The 22,075-nt window shown below is 39.1% G+C and overlaps 1 protein-coding gene across 6 annotated transcripts in view; it reads left to right on the plus strand.

Moving 5' to 3' along the window:
- Positions 1 to 22,075, plus strand: part of CSMD3 (CUB and Sushi multiple domains 3) — a 1,548,521-nt gene that overhangs the window by 1,509,269 nt on the left and 17,177 nt on the right. For all 6 annotated transcript variants that reach the window (XM_075582415.1, XM_075582410.1, XM_075582412.1 and 3 more), the window contains 4 exons: positions 732 to 805; positions 5,893 to 6,004; positions 7,690 to 7,869; positions 8,899 to 8,964. In XM_075582415.1, the coding sequence (XP_075438530.1) occupies positions 732 to 805; positions 5,893 to 6,004; positions 7,690 to 7,869; positions 8,899 to 8,964 (432 nt within the window). The remainder of the gene's footprint in view (positions 1 to 731; positions 806 to 5,892; positions 6,005 to 7,689; positions 7,870 to 8,898; positions 8,965 to 22,075) is intronic.

A 22,075-nucleotide genomic window follows, 5' to 3' on the forward strand; every position in this document is an offset into this window, starting at 1 on the left:
GTATTCACTCTCTGCCAAACATTTTGGTAGTAAATGTAGTACTCCTGTAATATATTACTTGATGTGCACTAAATACATCAAGGCGTCCTATTCAACCATACACCTACCTCCATTTTTAATGGTTTTTATCATTTGTTTTCTCTTCGTCGCTTTCCAAGGACCCAATTATTATTTTTTAAACATAAGTATTAAAGTATAATTTTTATTCCAGTAGGGTGTTCTCCAGTGTAGCTAAAAGGGCTTATTTTTCTTTACTGTTAATACATTACCTTAATTCCCTGCTAGCACCATTCTTGTTAACTATTGGGTTCCTGCACTCAATATATATATTCCCTCTAAAGCGTAGAGCAGGGTTTTCACCACCCCCTCTGGCGGAATCTCCCCTTGCTAGAATCTCCCCTTGCTAGTTACAAATACATAGTTACATAAAGTGAACAGAGTATACATTATATACAAGACATTGCATGCACAGTTAAAGATAATATATATTATAGGAGTACAGTACGTAACAGTTACAGACCAGATTAAAATGTGGGACAGCTTTAGTTTTAAAAGAACTGGTGGCAGCTGTGAGAGTCTCCGGTAGATTGTTCCACAACGGTAATGCAAACAAATACTGTACTTTCATATAAACCTAGAAATACAGTACTTTAGGAAACCACTGGGCGTTATATGTAATTATCTGCTGATCAAAGGTAATATCACTAAAATGATTTGTTGTTGTTGTGAAGAACCCACTTGGACAGCTTGTGAAAACCCCGGGATACCACGCCATGGCTTTCAAAATAATACATATGGATATCAGGTAAACTTTTCCTCTACTTTTCTGTCTGAATAATAATAATAATACATGCAATTTTATAAAAGTCATTACCCATCCCTGTAAGCTAAAATTCTCTGAAAACCATAGAAGAATCATAGCATTGCAGTCTTATTTGCCAAAAACTGGATTGATTTTTATTTAAAAAAAAAAATTGTTATGGCTGATGCGTTTCTGTCATTTCTGTCATGTTTCATTTCTAAATGTTTTACTCATTTTATAAATGCAATTATTTTATTAAAGGAGCAATCCAACCTAACTAACCTCAGTTTTTCAGAGTCCTCGGGTGTTGAACCACACTATTTTCAGCTCCGAGCACCCCCAGGTTCCAGAGATACTGGTGAAGTTACTGGTATTACTTTGGTTTTTTTTTAACAGAGAATTAAATGGCCATGCAATAGGATGCCATAACTGATGATGTTGCAGCTTCCTAATGGCCTGAGATTTGGTAGCCATTTTATTTCCCATGAGGAAGATTTAAACTTCACTGGTAAATTGTTTGGGAACTGGGTGTGGGGGTTGGGGTCCACTCAGCTGAAAATAGGGATGTTTGGCTGAAGGGCACTCCTGGTTACCACATTGAAAAAATGTGGGCTAGAAAAACAAGTAGGAGGAACTGCTCCTTTAAGTATAACTTATTTAAAGACCTAAGTATTTGTACGAATTGTTTTTATATTGTATTTGTGTTGTTGACACTTGTCAAGAAATGAATAAATCAACCATGAAGGCATATTAATCACCCTTTCCATACTAAACTGACACAAAATACACATATACTATGTAACACACACTGGGGTTATTCACTAAACTGCAATAGTCTCAATCACTGCACTATCACACAGGAACTTCTGTTGAATCCAATGGGAGTTTTTGCATGTTAGTGTTCCAAATGGCATTATCACAGTTTGATGAATAACCTCCATTGTCTGTAGGTCTTTGTTATTTATTACAGTATGTTGGATTGGCAATTATAACATTATTTGTTATTTCTTTGTTATTTAATATGCTGAACTAACAGAAATTAAATAAATGTTGAATGGTTTATCTTTAGTCCCCAATACATAGGTTCTGGTACCTACAAGAAATTACATGATCTTTATCTGGTTGTGATTTGGCCAGCCCCCTGTATATTGAGACAACAGAATTTTTGCAAATAGCATAACATATTTTTTTTAATACATCATTTTGTGTCTATCATGTAAACTACTCTAATGTATCTATGATGCATTTGGTCCTTTGCCTTTTAATAACCAAATATTTTATCAAGAATAGTTTCAGTAGGATTTGGTCCATTGTTCCCTTTTTGTGCGATACTGTGTAATATTCTGCACCAACATTGAAAACTATGGAAACTGCTTCTTACTACATTTGTGGTTTGTGGGCATCTCATAGAATTTGGGTTCATTTGAGTTCAAAGTAGGTTATTATGTAGTTGCATTTTTTTATTGTTCTCATGATATAATGTAGTGTCTTATAAAACCATGTTTTATGGGTGCTTTGTAATAGAATACTCTGTCAAATTAATCTCCACAACTGCAATTTCTCTCACCAAATAATGGGGGTGAAAATTATTAGTTTTCAGAGAGAGAGAGAGAATAGAAGCTGTTGATTTTTTTCGTCTGTTATGAAGTCTAGAGTACAATGTGTATTCCATTGTGGTGTAGTGTATATTTCTTCAAGTTTCCACAAGACAAATTTGTAGAGCTATATTTTTTAAGGAGATAGGATGGCAGGGTATAATTTACTTAGCTTGAAATGCATATTTTTTGGTAGGATTTAAAACTGAGTTCAAATAATAAAAAATAATCTGGCCCTAAAGCAAGTCCAAAGTATAAAATAGATAAATATGACCAAATGCAATATCCAGTCCTGTTGAACTAGGGGTCTTCAAATGAATCTTTAGGGTTGTCTCACAATATGTGGAGATAAAACCAGAAACCAATCATAGTGTATAACTATAAAACTGTTGATGGGACAAACAATTCAAACTAGACAAACAGACACTAAACACCTAACAAAACAACTGACACTGACACTGAACTGGACAAACAACTAATGATGAGCCAAAAATAGACTTATTTAATAAAATATACATATAAAATGAATTATATCATGCACAGGGGGTGGTGACTATAGTAATCTGCTCCGGTGCGGGAAAATTTGAAAACCTATTACAACAAGCAGGATTTAGAAGGCATGGTTTGTAATCTCTCTCCCAATAGGTGGATATTAAAACCGGGATGTTCGTAGTTCCTTCCCCAGATGGTTGGTCCTGCCATCGCATGCACCGCCACTGTGGTGTAGTCACTGTTTCTTCCACCGCCTGGGAAGAGTCTCACAAACATGCTACACACTTCGAGGTCCCGTAGACCGATTGCGAGTGTTCCCTGGTTGTGCGCGCACATGCAGAAGTGTTTCTCACACTCCGCTTCACTCAGCACAACCAGTTCGGCACTCCACAGTTTCTACAGATTAGTCACAAACTGCACTGAAAACAATGACACATAGTTTGGATCAGGGGAGCCTGTTTCATAATCCCTGTGTCAGCTCCTTGGGAGTTTGGGCAAGTTACTTTATCTCCCTGTGCCTCAGGCACCAAACACAAACTCTATGGGACACATCCCTCTCCCTCTGTGGTAGGCTGATCAGCCTGTCACTCACCCAGGGACAGCCAATGACAGTGCACATTATGTGTAATGAGATTGCACATTGGCTGTGTAACATCTTAAGTGTCACATGTGACATGTCTGTTGAGTTCAAATTGTAGGTGAAGAATACCACAATTTGACTCTACACTTAATCATCAACCCTGCAACTGTGAGAACTTGGCTTTCTACAGTAGATGCTCTGACAATCTTTTCACATCTAAAGACTAACTTTGTAAACTGCTGTGTAACCTTCAGTAAGACACTGCCCTCCTAGGCCTGATTTAAATATTTTCTCTTTCACATCCTACTCCTCATCTCCTCCTGGGAACTCTCTCCTCCTACCTCTCTCCCTACATCTCATGATGCTGTCTTTATTCCTTACTTTCTGTTTGCTGTTTCCTCATTCTTTTGTAAACTTTTCTGTTCTCTCCAACTCTCCCACTCTCCTCCTATACACATTTCTTTATCTCTCTTTCCCTCCACTTATGCTTGTGCCTATACACGGCACCACTATGTACTGCTGCGGCCAAGTTTATTCGAGCATTTGCCCGTTCTTGGCCGCAGCAGTAGCCTGGCGCGCGCCCGAGAGTGACGGGCGCGCGCCGAAGCAGCGGAAGAGCGCCCTCCGATCGGGGCACTCTCCCTACCGCTGCCGGGTCCGCCGGGTTCCCCGGAACCCCCTGCCGCTGTCCCGCGATCGCGGGACACCAGGGCTCCCTCGGGGAGCCCCTGGACGCGCGTACAGGGGGCGCACGCTCCCGAAGACGCGTGACCGCGCGTCTATGACGCGCGGCACGCCGAGGGGCGGCCACTAGCAAGCCGGGAAATCTCCCGGCTTGCGGTACCGGCCACACTTTAATAAAGTGTGTCGGTAGTGTACACATCTTTCCCAATAACTTCAACACACCACAATAAAAGCACCTCCCCAAATTCATTCATTCATTCATTCTCTCTCTTCCTCCTCTTCCTCCTCTTCCTCCTCTTCCTCCTCCTCTTCCTCCTCCTCTTCCTCCTCCTCTTCCTCCTCTTTGCTGCAGGGGATATCTCTTCTAATCCTGGATCCAACCATACACTGTACACACCTGCTCTCGCCCACACCTCCATGCCATCTCTTTCCCTGCTAATGATTTTAACCCATCTAATTTAATACCGACCAACCTTAAACCTCAGCTCTCAAAAGAAGCATCCCAATAGCTCACACTCAGTCACTTATGCCAAACATTGTGGCCGAGCACTGCCAGCTACTGCACTTATTCCCTCACCTGTTGTTAGTGTAAATTCCCCCACCTACTTCTGGGGCAGGGAATTCCTTTCCTATTGTCTGACTTTGATGCGCTTATTATATTATTATAATTCCCTCTACTGTATTGTATTTGTAAATCTGTGAACACACTATTATTGCTATATAACTAAAGCTATACATCCCGCTCTGTGATAGACTGTGTAGTCTCTCATTCATCCAGGAAACTGGGAGAGGGGATTTTAATAGCAGTGGAGACAGCAAGGAAAGGAGATAGATGAGATGAGTAGGAGTGGAGTGAATGTAGCATGCACAGAGCAGAGCAAACACAGTAAAGACGGGAGTGCAAAGAGAGGGGGGAGAAAGTGCAAAGAGGAGCAAGGCATGATGGAGGGGTGAGGACAGACAGCAAGGAAGGGAGGGGAGACAGAGAGAAACTGTGAAGAGGAGTTTACACATGGGGAGGAAAGACAGCAAGGTGAGTAGAAGGGGAAATAGGGAGACAGCAGGAGAAGGAGACAGATGAGAAGGAGAGGAGGGAGTGTAGTGTGCACAAAGAGGAACAGACACACTAAGGCAGGGAATGCAAAGAGGAGCAGGGCATGATGGTGGGAAGGAGAGACAGAAAGGTGCAGAGAGAAGACAGCAAGGAGAGGAGGAGACAGAGAGAGAAACAGCAAGGAGAAGAAGAGATAGAGGGATAACAGGGAGGAAGGAATGGAGACCAGTGTGATTATTGGGCAGGAGAAAGTGAAAAGAGAGGTGAGAAGAGACAGCAAAGTCAGTAGGAGGAAACAAGAGACAGCAATCAGAGGAGGAGACAGATGAGATAAGTAGGAGAGGAGGGAGTGTAGTGTGCACAGAGAGGAGCAGACAAAGTAAGGCAGTGAGTGCAAACAGAGGGGAGGAAAGAGTGCAAACAGGAGTGGGGTATGATAGAGGCAAAAGTAAGGTGGGAAAGAGGGGACAAGAGACAGAAATCTGTTACAGGAAGGGGTGAAACAAAGAGTAATGTTTAATTAATAACCTTTCAGATCTCCTACCGTAGATCTGCCTATGTTACGCCGGGTGCAGCTAGTTGAAAATAAAAACTGTATTCTATTGAATATGTATATCAATGTATTATTTGTTTCAGTTTTTTTCACCATTCTATTTTTGTCTCCCTCCTTTTATCTATTTGTAAGATGGGAAATGTTGTACAGTTTTACTGCAAGAAAGGATACCTCCTTCAAGGATCCACAACTCGCACTTGTCTTCCTGATCTCACATGGAGTGGCATCCAGACAGAGTGCATTCGTAAGTCTGGATTAAAGATAAATCTTTAAACTGTATTTGCATGCTTTAATCAGATTACATTTGCTCTGTAACAAGTGCTTATGATTTATTTTTACTTATTTTTACCCTTATATGATTATTACACCTGCTGTACAGACCAAAACTATCTGAATGTCTCTCTGCGATATCATCCTGGATGGCCCTCCGCCGACTTAAACTTAACATGCCAAAAACAGAACTCCTCATACTTCCTCCCAAACCTGGCCTTACTACATTACTGTTGGAAGTACCATCATTCACCCAGTAGCTCAAGCACGCTGCCTAGGGGTCACACTCGACTCCTCTCTCACATTCTCCTCTCACATTCAAAATGTCTCTAAAACCTGTCGCTTTTTCCTCCGCAGTATAACAAAGATTCGCCCTTTCCTCTGTTGCTCGACTACTAAAACTCGGACTCAGGCCCTCATTCTCTCCCATCTTGACTACTGTAACCTCTTGTTGTCCGGCCTTCCTGCCTCTCACCTGTCTTCCCTATCCTAAATGCTGCTGCCAGAATCACTCTACTCTTTCCTAAATCTGTCTCAGCGTCTCCCCTGCTGAAATCACTCTCCTGGCTTCCTATCAAATCCCGTATCACACATGCAATTCTCCTCCTCATTTTTAAAGCTTTACACTCTTCTGCCCCCACTTACATGTCATCCCTAATTTCTCGCTATGCACCATCCCGATTCTTGCGTTCTGCTCACGGATGTATTTTTTCTACCCCCTTTGTATCTAAAGCCCTCTCCGGCTTAAACCTTTCTCACTGACTGCCCCACACCTCTGGAATGCCCTTCCCCTTGATACCTTTCCCCTAGCACCCACTCTATCCACCTTTAAGACCCACCTTAAGACACACTTGCTTAAAGAAGCATATGAGTAACACCATAGATATTACTAGACACGTGACACATAAAGCTTGGCCCCCTGCAGAAGCACTTAGCAAAATGCCCTCCTACTGTCTCCGTACGTTCCTCCTACTGTACATACCAATTAGATTGTAAGCTCCTCTGAGCAGGGACTCCTCTTCTTAAATGTTACGCTTGTCTGAAGCACTTATTCCCATGATCTGTTATTTATATTTATTTATTATTTGTTATTTATGTGATTACCACGTGTATTACTACTGTGAAGTGCTATATACATTAATGGCGCTAAACAAATAAAGACATACAATACAATACAATTAGTCTCCCTATAAGAAAATACACTACTTTATTACACTTCATGATTATTTTCATATTATTGGGGGGTTTTTTAATCTAATCTTTTTTAATTTAAAGATAAACTCAAACATTTGCAAAGTTTCCAATTTGACAAAAGTTTAAAAAAAAAAAATGTTTCTTCCATTATTTGTAAAAAAAAATAAAAAACAAAAGAATTAGAACTGAAACCAAAACACGAGTAAAAGTGACCACCCTTACAGTACCGTACATGTACAATGCACTAGGCACTGACATACCAGTTGTAAATATTGTTTACTGATGGTATGTAACAAGGAAATCAATAATTGAAAATTTGTTGAAGAAGTGCATCTACTGATTAAAAATAATCTTCAAAAATGGTCCTAATGGTAATGGGAACACCCATTGTATTTTTCTTGTATTACCTCAGTAATACAGTAGTTGCTTTAACAGTGACCAATTACTTTTTTTTTTTTTTTACAGCTCACAGTTGTAAACAGCCAGAATCTCCATTACATTCTAATGTTGTTGGAATGGATCTTCCCTCACTTGGTTATACATTGATTTACACTTGTCAGCCAGGATTTTTTCTCTCGGGAGGAACAGAACACAGAATTTGCCAGCCAGACAATACCTGGAGTGGAAAAGTTCCAGTCTGTACAGGTAAGATAATATTGTTATTTCTCAAACAACATGTTCACTTGTGATGTTGATTTTATTTGTACACATGTCATTTTATTGTATTGTTTTTAAAGGCAAAAGTACTATCACAGCTAAATTAAAAATGTTAGTCATTTTTTTAGGAATGGGTTTTCTCCTGCTTCTTTCAAATGAATGTGTTATTGTAGATGGATGATGCAATGACATGTAAAAAAAGGTTTCTTGGGAAAACATGTAGTACTTGGAATTGATTACATTACAAAATATACTATTGTTATATGGCACATACTTTAAGGGTTTGGTAACAGAAGATTTAATTACTTTTGAGACTAACCTTTCCCTTCACCTTTTGATGACTCCTTGAATAAACGGGTTAGATACAGAGATGTGCAAATTGTTCACTAACCTTTAAAATGCACAAATTGAATTTCAGGTCCGATAGAATTTTGCCTTAAACTCCGCAAATAGCGGATACAATTTTGACACATTTGCTCATTTCTAGTTAGATGTGTCTGATTGGCAGAACCAGTATTGTATATAAATATGTTACGTTTTATGAATAAAGCATTTTTTTACTGCCAAATATCTTCAAGTGTAGGACACTTGCACAATATTTTGTAAGACGGTACTGTTATTACCAGATTGTAGAAAATAATATTATAAAATGCTATTCAGATACTGTACCTTCTTTTTATTAATTGAAACGTAAACTAATGCTGTAGAGCAAGTTTACTACTACTTTCAAATTGAACCGTTAAACTTTCCATTATTTAATTTAAAAAAAAATTATATGCATATTAGTTTAAAATCACTTTAGCATATTTGCATAAAAACATTATTATAAACTGCTATTTCTTAATTGGAACAATATTCACAAAGTAAAGGACAACCCTTAGTAAGAATCATGTAAAAGTTTTAGAAAGAACCGTAAACATATGTTTTTTGTTTTTGTGGAACATAGTATACTGTATGTATGACAAATTGCAACTTGCAGATATTTTTTATTTCCCACTGTTTTGTGTGTTTCATCAGCTGGTTCCAAGACACTAGTGAAAGAACCCAGACCAGCTTTGGGAACACCAAGTCCTAAGTTAAGTGGTAAGTCTTAGCAAAAAACACCAATGTACCACATACTGTTGTAGAACAAAAGACACAACCAAATACTAAGTTGAAAACTAGTGTTATAGTTTGTTCTGTGCATATCATTATTTGACTTTGTAGACTACTATATTAAAATGCAACTTTTAGTCTCTTATTTATTAACTAATAGTTTTATAAAATAAAAAATGTCAACAGGTGAGTGGGGTCTGCATTTTATTTAACTAACATGCACTGGGCTGAGCAAAAATGTTGTATCAGCCAATGCAAGATAAATTACCAGTTTTATTAAACATTTTATTTCCATAAAACACCTTCTAGCGCTGAAAGACACCATATAGACCACTGTATATATATATATATATATATATATATATATATATAATATATATCACAAAAAGACAAAAAATGATGCAGCGCCTCTAATATATCCTAAACAAAGCTGTGAAAAATTATCCTAAATGTGATAGCACTCAATGGGGTGGAAAGAAGTAAGCTAATAAAATACTATGAACCATATATTTCAAAGATACAAAATATTGGTGGCTATAACAACAATTGTAATAAAAAATAATAAAAATCGTTTCCACAATACAAAAAAGAATTGTTTGAACTTAAAAACCTTTAAAAAGTCCATTGAAAAAATACAGTTCTGTTCCGAAATAAATGTCACCAGGTGATTTGCAGCCCGTTTCAAGGGTTCACTACTCCCTGAGATACCTATGAAAAGAAAAAAGAAAACAGGTGCACACCTAGTGCATTAACGTAATAACAAATGTTTATAGACCATTAAAATCAACAAATGCCCACTCACAAGAGTACAGGTAAAAATAGCAGGTATGAGATTGGCTCCATTGTGCCAGAAATGCCGTCAGGATAGAGTATTGACGTCCAATGTTCTTTGACCAGCAGTGGCAAATGATTATGGGCAAGTGACGGCTTCTCACAGACCACGCCCTACGCGTTTCGTCATCTATGATGACTTCATCAGGGGAACCCATTGTGAATTTGTTAATTGGTTAATTAATGTATGCAAATTGCCTCCCTATATATACTGTGGAGGGGCACCCAATGGGTTTCCCCTGATGAAGTCATCATAGATGACGAAACGCGTAGGGCGTGGTCTGTGAGAAGCCGTCACTTGCCCATGATCATTTGCCACTGCTGGTCAAAGAACATTGGTTCCTGCTCCCCCGTGATTTTATTGCTGGCACTAAGAACCTGTTGTTGCTGTTTCTGGTTTCCGGAGGGACTTCCTGTGTCGGGCGCCGGTTCGGAGAGACGTCATTTCCGGTACCTGAATACACGAAGGAGAGAAGCGAGTGGACGCCATTACTCTATCCTGACGGCATTTCTGGCACATGAGGGCCAATCTCATACCTGCTATTTTTACCTGTACTCTTGTGAGTGGGCATTTGTTGATTTTAATGGTCTATAAACATTTGTTATTACATTAATGCACTAGGTGTGCGCCTGTTTTCTTTTTTCTTTTCATATATATATATATATATATATATATATATATATATATATATATATATATATATATATATATATATATACACAAATCAAATGTTAATATTATTTAAACAGGTAATTGTACTTTTAATTCAACTTCTCCTTAAAATATATATTTTTTAAATACACACGTTTTGTGTAAGTAGTGTACACCATGTGCTTGCTATGGTCTTAGAGTGTAGGTATGGACCAAAGATCAAGCCTAGCTAAACTCATCTGCTTGACAATCAAGGAGAGGTGCTTCAGGAGTTTCTTAATTTGTATAATAATCAAGCAAAACTCATGCACCTCAATGTTTAATCTGTGATTGCACCTGTGGATGACACTGCTTGCAGAGAAATACTGTAAGTCTTGATAAAAGTGTTGTAAAATGTATCTTGCTGTGCAAATTCTTTTTTTTTTTTTATCAATGAAGAAGAAAAATTTGCATCAAAAAAAGTATTGAGACCTAATAATATGAGTAAGAAAAATAGAGACTGTATAATTGATATGCTAGGAACTTTGTATGAGATAATAGTAATAAAAAAAATGTATATATGTCTAGTGATGATGATCTCTAATTCTAACTACCAACAAACACTAAGAAATAAATACATGTAATACAGGGAATAAAATAAGGCACAAGATAGTTGTGAAAAAAACCTCAACATCAATAATAGGAGCCCAAGAGTTCAAAACATAGACAATGGTTGCGTGCCAAGTATAAATGTCCACTTCCTATGTTTTCTCTTTGGCTACTGTACAGCTTCTCAGCTGTGGTAGTGTGCTGCTCTAGAATGAAGGAATTCCAATCCTCACTGTATGCAAATAAAATCAATTTAAAAAAAAAGAGTGCAAGACGCCCATAGCATTATACAGTTTTAATCAAATAACATTTAAAAACAGGTACGATTTGCACTCACTGATTTATACATCAGTGAGTGAAATACTTACCTATTTTTAAATGTTATCTCATTAAAACATTATTTTGCTACGGGTGTTTTGCATGATCGTTATTTGTTGTTTCTTGTATCATGTAGGTAACGTCTCACATTTTACAAATTATTAGTCAAATTAATTTATTTCAGTTTGGACATTTTTGGTATATACTGTAATATGTAAAACAAATTACATTCCCATACTTTATATGAGAACCCGTTTACCTATATTTCTCCAAATACAGTCTTTTTATATTCCATGTGTAGAGATGCCTGTGAACATGACCAGGGAGGTTCCAGGCGGTACCCCTCTCCCCCCGCCTTGTACCCACATGTAACGTACAAATAAAGACAGGAAACGGGAACTGGAGGTAAAATGGCCGCGGCTATTTATTTAAACAGAAAACCTAAGAGGGGTAAATGCACTCCCTGCCAGAGTGCTCCTTTGACAGGAGGGGGAGGGGACGGTCAGCCGGCCCTCGAACCGCTGACCTCGTGTCCCCTACGCGAGCGGGCTCTCGAGGTCATGGATAACTGACCTTGCCCACTCGTATTCCCCCCGGGCTCAAACGGCCCAGCTCCCAGTTTGGCAAGAATAAGCACCTACCCCCCAAGAGCCGCCGCGACAAAGGCAAAACTGATCAATGACCCCTTCTGCTCAGAACCTCGTTCTTTTCACTCAGCACAGTATCAGCAGTTCCTGCTGTAACAAAACAAAGAACCATTAACACGGCATACAATGCATATGTCCACATTCCTGGCAAAAAAGGACGTGCTGCCCACCAGTCTGGTCTTAAGTAGGCCTCCTGGAAACTCCTCCCCTGGGGAGGGAGGTGTGGGGGAGGGCCAGCGAGGGGAAGGCCAGACCCCCCTGGTCATGAAGCCCTGGGAAATGAAATAATTTCAAGATTGATGTAGTGTAATTAAAAATATGCAAGTAGGCCTATTTTCCAGGTAACTCAAGCAACAATGTCACACATCTCCACTCACCATATATCTCACTGAAAATTATGCATCTGATAAGTACACCTATAACTTCTCCCACAAATCTCAAGATGATGCACATGGGGCAAAATACAGTATGTAATAGTTACTGTCATAAATAGATTCTTAGGGGCATATTCACTAAATTTCGATAAACTCATTGCAATATTGAGCAGGTTGGCATGTTCTTTCCGAACTCTCCAAAATTAAGGGGAGCAGTGATATCTACTTTGTGAAAGAAGAAAAAAATGACATAGTCCAGGATTTCTATACACATGTGGTAAAGTGTAAAATAAAGACCTCCAGATTTTCTACTCAAAATGGAGCAATCAAAAATGGCATTGGTCCCAAACAGTGGCAGCAGTGTCCCTGTCCTGGGCAAGATGTCAGGTGGTTCCAGTGGGACTCAGGAAAAAGAGAGCAGACAATAGTGCAGACTAATAGTGTATAATGGAGTTTATATAAAAACCCTAAAATCAAGCATATGTTAGGCATTTTGTGGTGTCTCTATGTGCAGGGTTAATCGCGATCTCACTGCCTCCTAGTCCATCTGTACATCTGCATACGTCACTGTGACAGGGTGAATGAAAGTCACCAGCCATATGCCTGGAAAACCTATGTTTAGGCTTGCAGTGCAGCAGTGACGTGGTTAAGTTGAGAAGGGCTGCTTAATTAGTCTGACCCCAGCTGCATAATCAAGGTGTTAAAACCCCAGGCTGTACACACATGCAAGGGAGCTGGTGAGGAGACAGGACTGAAAGTGCTGAAGAGATTACTGCTGTAAGGTCTGTGGTGCAAAGTACATGTGTGAGGAACTGTCTGTCTCCTGCATACAAAGAGAAGCTGCCTTATTTTTGTTTTGTCTGCTAAAGAGAAGCTATTTTGTTCTGTCTGCTATAAAGAAGCTGTTTTGTCTGCTGAAGAAGAAGCTATTTTCTTTTGTTTGCTGATGAGAAGCTATTTGTTTTTGGTGTGCTGTATGTTTTAAGGCTCAAATAAATAAGCCTTATTCAAAGAACCCGCGTGTGTGGTTGCATGTACCCTTCAACAGTCACGTCACTTTCGCCTACGTTACTTCCGGTTTCGCGGTCTTCTGGATACAGGACAAACAGCCTGCTCCCAGTCCTGTGATCTGGGGTAAGGGAAATATCTTTTGTTCCTTTGGGACAAGGGGGGACGGGCCTGAGGAAGGGGCTTGTCCCAGAAATGTTGCCCTCCTGTTTATCCCCCATTGTGTACACCCTCCCCCCCCCCCATTTTTTTCTTCACTTCCACATTTTCCCAGTTTTTTTCTATTTTTTTGTGTGTTTTGTTCTATTGTGTTGGTGTCACTTTGCTCCTTGTATATAACTTGTGTATTTATTAAATATTCATTTGATTTGGCATTTCCCATTTGTTGCTACTTTTCCTATATTCAGAGCGTGCTGGAACTATTAGCTTTATTAAATTATATGCTTCATCTTCATTAACTAATTAATATGGATGTCACAATGTAGTGGTACTCCAGATTCCTGTGTGGTATTTGTATTGTGTCTGCTGTGTGGAGCATTGTGTAAGTTTTGCATCTTGCATCCTGGCATGGTCTTGTCCCGCATTTTGTTGTACTGTTGAATACTTTACTCTTCACCATCATTTCCTTGAGATTATGATGTTGTCTGTATGATAATAAGGGTGTTTCAAGGAAGACCTGTTGTAGTCTTGTATCGTCCTGGAGAATCGGTTGTAGTTCCCTTACGATCTTGCGTAGGGTTTCTAGGTGAGGGGTTACAGTATATGTGACCACCAAAGGTACCCTGTCGCTTGTCTCCTTCTGTCTGTATTCAAGGAGATCACTTCTTGGTATTTTGGTGGCTTTGTGAATTTGTTGGTCTACAATTCTGTGGTTATATCCACGTTTTTTGAAATCCGATCTTAAGGCTGTAATCGGCTGGCCTCTGTCTGTTGTGTCGGAGCATATCCGGTTGTATCAAATGGCTTAACTGTAGATGGTTGCATGCTTAGTGTGTGGGGTGGAAGCTTTTGTCCCTCAAATATCTAACCCTGCCTGTAGGTTTGCGGTATACAGAAGTCTGTAGTTAGTTGGTCCTGAAAGTAATCATGGTTTTGAAGTTCTCATGGAACTTTTTGAGGTCCTGTTCACCAGAGAAAAAACAATGCACACATTGTGCACACACCACGGATTAGATATAAAATAATTTTAATTACACAATGCACACACCACGGATTAGATATAAAATAATTTTAATATAATAAATTTCTGGTCAAAAGACCACCAAAAAATGTATATACCACAATAAATAATATACACAATACAATAATTAAATAAAAAGAAAACTATATACTGTAACAACACTTTACATAAATGTATGGACAACACATTTATGCTAAGTGTTGCTATATAGTTTTCTTTTTATTTAATTATTGTATCGTGCATATTATTTATTGTGGTATATACATTTTTTGGCGGTCTTTTGACCAGATATTTATTGTATTAAAAAATTTTTTATATCTAATCTGTGGTGCACTTTTTGTGCATTGTTTCTTCTTGTCGTTTTTGGGAGCTCCATTTGGAGTTCTCAATTATAGGAGAGTTTGAGGAGTGGCTCCTTACACACAGCTGCAATCGGATCATGTTCACTGATTTTATTGACAGCTTGAGTGCAGAAACCTTACTGCTTGCCTGTTCACCAGAAGTCCAAATCAGGTGGATGTTATCGATGTACCAAAGGTATGTAAGGGGTTTCAAGTGACAGGTTGAAAGAAAGTCACTTTCAGGTTTTGCGCAGAACAGATTGGCATAATGTGGCGCCTTCCGAGTGCCAATAGTGGTCCCGGTTGTCAGGAGGTATGTGTCATTTCCAAATGTGAAGTAGTTATGGGTCAGAATAAATTCAATGCATTCAGTCACTGTCTATGTGAGTGGCTCCTATGGTCCCAGAAAGTATTTGCAGGCTGAAATCCCATCTGTGTGGGGATGTTTGTGTAAAGTGATTCTGCATCCATGGTTGGTAGTAGTGTTCCTGTTGGAAAGGGGCCAATGGCATTAAGTTGAATTTAGCTGGTGTCCTGCATATACCTGGGTGTGTTCCTGATAAGTGGTTTTAGAATGCCTTCCACCCAGCCAGAAATATTCTCAGTCAGTGTGCCAGACCCAGAGATAATATGGCACCCAGGGTTACCCTATTTGGGAATTTTAGGGAACATGTAGAATGAGCCAGGTTTTGGGTTATCTGGTACCAGGTCCAGAATTTGTTCTCTTGTGTGGATCGGAGTGTTTTAATGATCCTGTTGAGTTCTCTCATTTATTTTTTTACGGGGGGCTGGATGGATCTAGTATCCATCCTAAAACTTGTAACTGATGGTCCTTATGTGGACCAAATGAAAGGGTTAAAAATTACCAAATGGGGGAGGTGGGGGGGGGGGGCACAAGCGCCAAGGGTTCTGGAGCCCTCTGAACTCTGCAGAGGACTAATGCTTACCAATACCTCTAAGCCTCTTAACCTCTAAACTAAACCCTGTGGTAATACCGCGATAGATGAAAGGAAGGGGGGGAAATAACTGGTATTACGTAAAGCCTGAAATAAAAAAAACATTTCAAACCACAGAAAATATTATCGAGGGCAACATTAAGGCTGAAAAAATCATCTATTTCTTGGATTTCTTAGTCTCACCTTAGGTCTAACAGGGCCCAGGTGAGGGGTCTCTAGAATGTCAAACCTCGCTGGGGAGAAACGTTCGCCATGAATCATCTAATCTGAGCCTCAATCCTCCTCCAGCAGTCGATCCGGGTCAACCAAGGCAAAATAAGAAAATCTTTCAACCAATCAAGACAGTAGAGCGGAGTCGGGGGTCTCTGGGTGGGAGTCACTTTCACTCCGCTGAGAAGCTTCCTGTGGACTCTTGTGATTCGGAGACGGTTACGACTTCACTTACTGTGTACACCCAGGGCTCCTAGGAAATTTTCCGCCTCTTCTGGGAATCTTATGGAGTGTTGCTTCCTGTCTTTATTCACAACTAGGCGAAATGGGAAGGCCCATCTGTAATGGATCTCGTTATCTCTCAGAACCGTTGTGACTGGTCGGAGGCCTCTCCTTCTAGAAATTGTAGATCTAGAAAGGTCTTGGAAGATCTGGATCTTGGAACCTTCGAAATGGATAAACTCTTGGTTCCTACAGCCTCTCGTCATTTTCCCTTTGATAGTATTACATCCCTGCATCTCCGAGGATCTGCAAATTTTGGACCCAAGGCTCAGTGTGCTCTATCGATATGTAAATCACTTGACAGAAGCAATGAGTATATTTGGGTAAACAAGTTTGTCAGATATGGTTGTAACTCACCCGATTCAACTGTTTTGAGGATATTTCTGACTCTGAGATATTGCCTCCTTTCCCAGTTCTCCAAGTCATCCACAGTGTCGTTTAGGTTCCTGATCTCATCGTTAAGTCGGAACAATTTTTCCTCCATCGAGCCCTGGCTCTGTAAGGATTCTTCAAGCTTGGTTTCCAGCTGAAATGTTCTTTTGTCAAGGAAGTCAAGCCTGCCTTAAATTCAGCCACAGCTTTGTCCAGAGCCGCTTGAAACACCCCTTGCATCTCTTTAAATAATTCTTTAAAGACTTTTGGGGAGATCTGGGTATTTTCTTCTGTGTCTTGTTCGTCCTCTTTGTCTGTAAAGCTTTCCTCTTGTTGTTGTAGTTGCCCCTGTGCCTGTGAGCTTGCACGGGCGGCATCTTGGGACCCAGGAACCAGAGAGAGAGCTTTTTGTAAGTACCGGGATATGGAGGGAGTTGTAGCCTTACGGTCTTTGCAGGAGAGGGGAATCCTCTCGGGTTCCGCTGTCAGGGAAGGTTATGTTTGTCCATTTTGCGGTGGTTTAGAGCGTTAATTGATCCGCAAACTTGGCGGAGTTCACAGAGCTGGCTCAGAGGGCTTTCATTCTCCCGGATGCTGTGTGCGCGAACCCGACTACTATTTATTTTAATACAGTATATTGAAATGTCATTTAAATTTTATTGTATAATTTATTATTTATTTTAAGACAAATGGGCAAATGCGCTATTTGTCATATTTGACTACTGGTTGGTTGGTTAGACCTCCTGTGTGGGTAGCAGGGTGAGGGGGAGGATAACCATAGCGGTTTAATAACTAGTTATAGCTGTAAGTAGCATGTTTTTCTATTTCACTGTTGGTGCCACGGAAGAGGAAGAGTACCAGGAGGTCAAGGAGGATGTAGATGAATGCTACCTTCATCTTGGCAGGGATAAGTACAACTTTTATTTAATATTTGTTAGCTGGCTAGTGGTTTATTTCTAATGGGCAAATGTGCTATTTTCCAGATCTAGATAACATGGCTTTTTCCCATTACTGTACGTGTTAGGGTAGAGAGGGTGGGTAGTATGGTACCCATTGATTGCTGTCTGTGCCCTTGTTGAGAGCATAGGTAACCACAGGGAGAATCAATGTATAAAATGGCTTTTTTTTTTATATATATTATTGCATTTTATTTTATTGCACTGTATTGTATATTTAAATTGGTAAAAGCACTATTTGCCATATTTGGATAATAGCACTTTTTCCTATTCCTGTGTGGTGGTGTGGGGTGGGTGAAGCTGGTAATTTCCCCAGGGTGTGTGTTTAGGCCTTGTGGGATGGGTTAACCTCTTCATTACCTTAGCGTAGAAGAGGTTAACTCCTACCACAACCCTCCTCAGAGGCCTAAGCACCCACCCTGGGGCAAATACAAGCTTCATCCACCCTCTCTACCACCAACACACCGGGTAAAGCTTTTAAACCCCTTCATTACCATAGCGGTTAGCCACTAAGGTAATGAAGCTGGGCTATAATTTTATAACCTAGAATTGAAGCCGGGAGTTCCTGGAGCTGAAATGAATGTGTGTCAGCTCTGGAGACCCCCGGATTCAATACTATTTAGTAAAAATAAAATAAACTCTGTCGCATACAAATCACGATTCTGATATCGACAACCTTTAGGTGATGTTAAAAATACCAGTGTTTAACATGAGATTTGCATATTGGAGCTTTGTGAATAACAGTTGTTGGCAAAAAATGCTTGTTTGGGCATTTTTTCAGCTACCGAACAGCAAGAGGGCTAACGCTTGTTAAAAAGCCATTTTTCAATTGATTTTGCCATATTTTCAAAGCTGTGTGAATTTCTAGACATGCAAAATCACTTGAAAACTGCACTTAACCAGTGTTAGTTAATAGGCCCCTTATATACACATGTCCAATATGCTAAAACTTCAATTTTACAGCAAATGTTGTAGTTGTTTTATACTTGGTCAAATACAAACACAAAGAGAAGCAGAATTCACATGAGCCTATTTATATACAAAATTTTCCCTGAAATGCCTCAGCCCTCCAAGATATCGGCTTATTTAGTCCCTGCGGACATTTAACCCCCCCCCAAAAAGAACTATAGTAGTATCCTTAACAAGAGTACAGTATGAGTCAATCTGTTGGAGAACATTAAGGATGGGAAGTTACATTAAAAGCAGTTATTTATTTTGGGAGTGTGCTGTCATATACAGTATTACTGTATATTAAATTTCTGCAAATTCATTTTTAAGAGGCAGTGTACTTTTTTATTATATAGCTATGCTTCTTCAACCTGCTTTACCGATCAGACTGCAACATCTTGTGACACACAGCACCAATTCATTCTTACCACACACATTAATTATCTTACTGATCCACAATGACTGTAGGAGAAACTAAGTTAGATAAAATAGACTAAACACACAGTTCATATTAATTTCATTAAGAATTACATTTGAATGGTACAGTTTTCATGTTATTGAGCATAGGTGGCGAAATGAGAGGTAATAATATTTTATCTAATACATTTCTGATAAGATTAAACTAGTAAAACATGAATCAGTCATTTTAAGAGCTGAAGAATGATTTGTTCTCCTTATGTGAGCTGCAATATACCCACGTTTAATCACATTTTTGATTAATCATAAATTTACAGGAAATTATGCTAACTGCAGAGAATGTAATGGTTGTCACATATTTTATTGACTATTACAATCGCCTTATTAAGCAAGTATTATATACAAATACTGTAAGGTTGCCTTATAGTCCCCGGCGACGTGATGGCGACGCAATGGCGATGCTGACATCACGCTGCTGTCACTGAAAAAGCTAATTAAATTGACTTCCAGCGATCGTGATCCAAGCCTTAGCGTCGCTCCTACTATAAGCGCACGGGACGGATTCAATGCATTTGTTTTGACGCAACATCTCGTCGTCTGGACTATAAGCGCGGCCTTACAGTATCTGTACATAATACTTGCGAAATAAGTAAGTAAATAAGTAAATAAGTAAATAATCTAAGATAGATTAAGTTGACTTTAATGCTGTAGGTTAATGCCATTTGTGCTCCCTTATATCACTGAATAAATGTAAGTGAATTATTGTGGATAGTCAAAGCAATTGTGTCTGCAGCGCACAACAAAACAGAGAGCAGGTCTAGCAAAAATGACTATTTTATTGAGAGAGCATAAAAAACGGAGAGTGCAACACTTCTACGCGGACCAAGCACCTGAGCAACACCTAATTCTCTTTATTGTGGATAGTCAATTGAAAGTATGTGATTTAAAAAACAAAAGTGGTTAAACAAAGAGATAATTGTGCTACACTTGTCTATAGTGCACTCATACCTGTACAAGCTCTTGCAATGATTATTTCAGTTCTATCTCACTCATCGATAAAAAAATAGTCTCTAAAGATGGTTGACATCAATATAGTAATATAATTCAAAGCTGATTGCCAAAGATACAAGAGTATACCGAATGTGACCTGGAAACAAATAAGAAGTAACACTTCACAGCAGGTAATGAAATGAATCGACCGTGAGCTAGACCCACAAAACTCTGTTAAATCAGGTCACCTAACACTCTGTTATTAAAATCCCTAATCCGCAAATCCACAAAGCTAATGTTATGCAAAAACAATGTCTGTTAGTAATCACATTTACATATGCTTAACAGCACATTTAGAGCTTTGTGTATGTTAGTGCAGATGAATGTGAACATCTGTTAATGCACATATGCATTAAACCACAGTTCTACACATGTGCAATGACAAAATATATTGTGCATGTCCGTTCCTGAAGCAGGCTGTACAGTACATGCATGTTAGCATCTAATACAACCCATGCGCAATAAACACATTGGTGTGCATGTGCGTTGGCTTTCTTTAACGTGCATTTGCATTACATAACAAACAATCATGCTGTGCTAATTAAGTGTAAATAGGAGTTCTAAACACCCAGTACTCCAAGGATATACCTATGTTAACTCGGCAAAACTTCACAGGCAACCTCTAGTGGTGCCTCTGAGCAGCTAAGTAAAATAAGGATTTATTTATTTATTTACAAAAATGTTTTACCAGGAAGTAATGCATTAAGAGTCACCTCTCATTTTCAAGTATGTCCTGGGCACAGAGTTATGATAATTCATGGATGCATTAATGGGACAGTGGTAATACATTCAATTTATAAACATTTAATGGACAGTTAGAGATAATATATGATTATAGGCGTATGTAACAGTTAAAGACAAAGTTACAATTGTGTTAGGATAGGCCTGCAATGTGTTATGTTAGAAGAGGCTTAGCCCCAAGGAGATAACAATCTATTTGGAAGGGTAAATTGAAACATAGGGTACATAGGATGAGAAGGTTGGTGAGTTTCAGGTTGCAATAGAGCAGCTGTAACATTTTACAAATACAGTATTAGAGAATGACAGCAAATAGATGACACCCTTTGGCTGCCCTTAAGGTGCCGCCAAAGGCTGTCTGCCTTTGGGGCAATACAAATGGGTTCTCAATGAATTCAGCAGTGATTTGGGAGCCCTTTGTCCTAGCATTCCAGAGAGTGGGGCAGAGGTTCACAGCAGAGGTCATTGATATTCTCATAAATGGTATAGTAGACAACTATACTATATTTTTTGGGAAACAGTGCTGTGGGATTTGAAGGAAAATACTAGAGACAATAAATACTCTGAGCCAGGATGAACCGATACTGTATGCTGAAGAAAAGATGGGCAGGAAGTAAGAGGAAATTTTAAAAATCTCTCCGACTATGTGATGACTATAAGGAGAAAAGGTGGTCCATAACAGAGTTTACGTGAACTACATCAACGCCAGATGATGAAGATGATTTCAACATCCCAGGTGGTCAGTCTGCCCAATCTTATTGACATGTCTGGCCTACAGCAGAAAGGAGCTGGTAAGTGATCTATCATTAAATATGAATTAAAATTACATATTTACAATGTTCTTATGATACCCAACATATTAACATTGCATAAATCAATTGCATAACCATACTGCAATTACTATATATGAACTCTCAAAAATAAGCCTCAACAGTACCACTATTCCCAAATATTATATATTAATTATCACCTTGCCAGCCTGTGCTGTATGAACTATGTATACTAATTAAAAAAGAAAATAATATAAAATGTTAAATGATGTGCAATGATTTTTTAAATGACTTACAACAGTGTATGGAGCATGAACCATATATTAATGATTGCTATTAACTCAATTGTTAAATTGAATACTTAATAATGTCTCAAGGGGTTACTATGTTAAAATGCACAATTTTATGGTAGTTCACATAACATTGTAAAATGTTAGACCTACAGTATGTTAACTATTTAT

This window comes from Ascaphus truei, chromosome 2 (assembly GCF_040206685.1).
Source record: "Ascaphus truei isolate aAscTru1 chromosome 2, aAscTru1.hap1, whole genome shotgun sequence".
NCBI classification, from domain to species: Eukaryota; Metazoa; Chordata; class Amphibia; order Anura; family Ascaphidae; genus Ascaphus; species Ascaphus truei.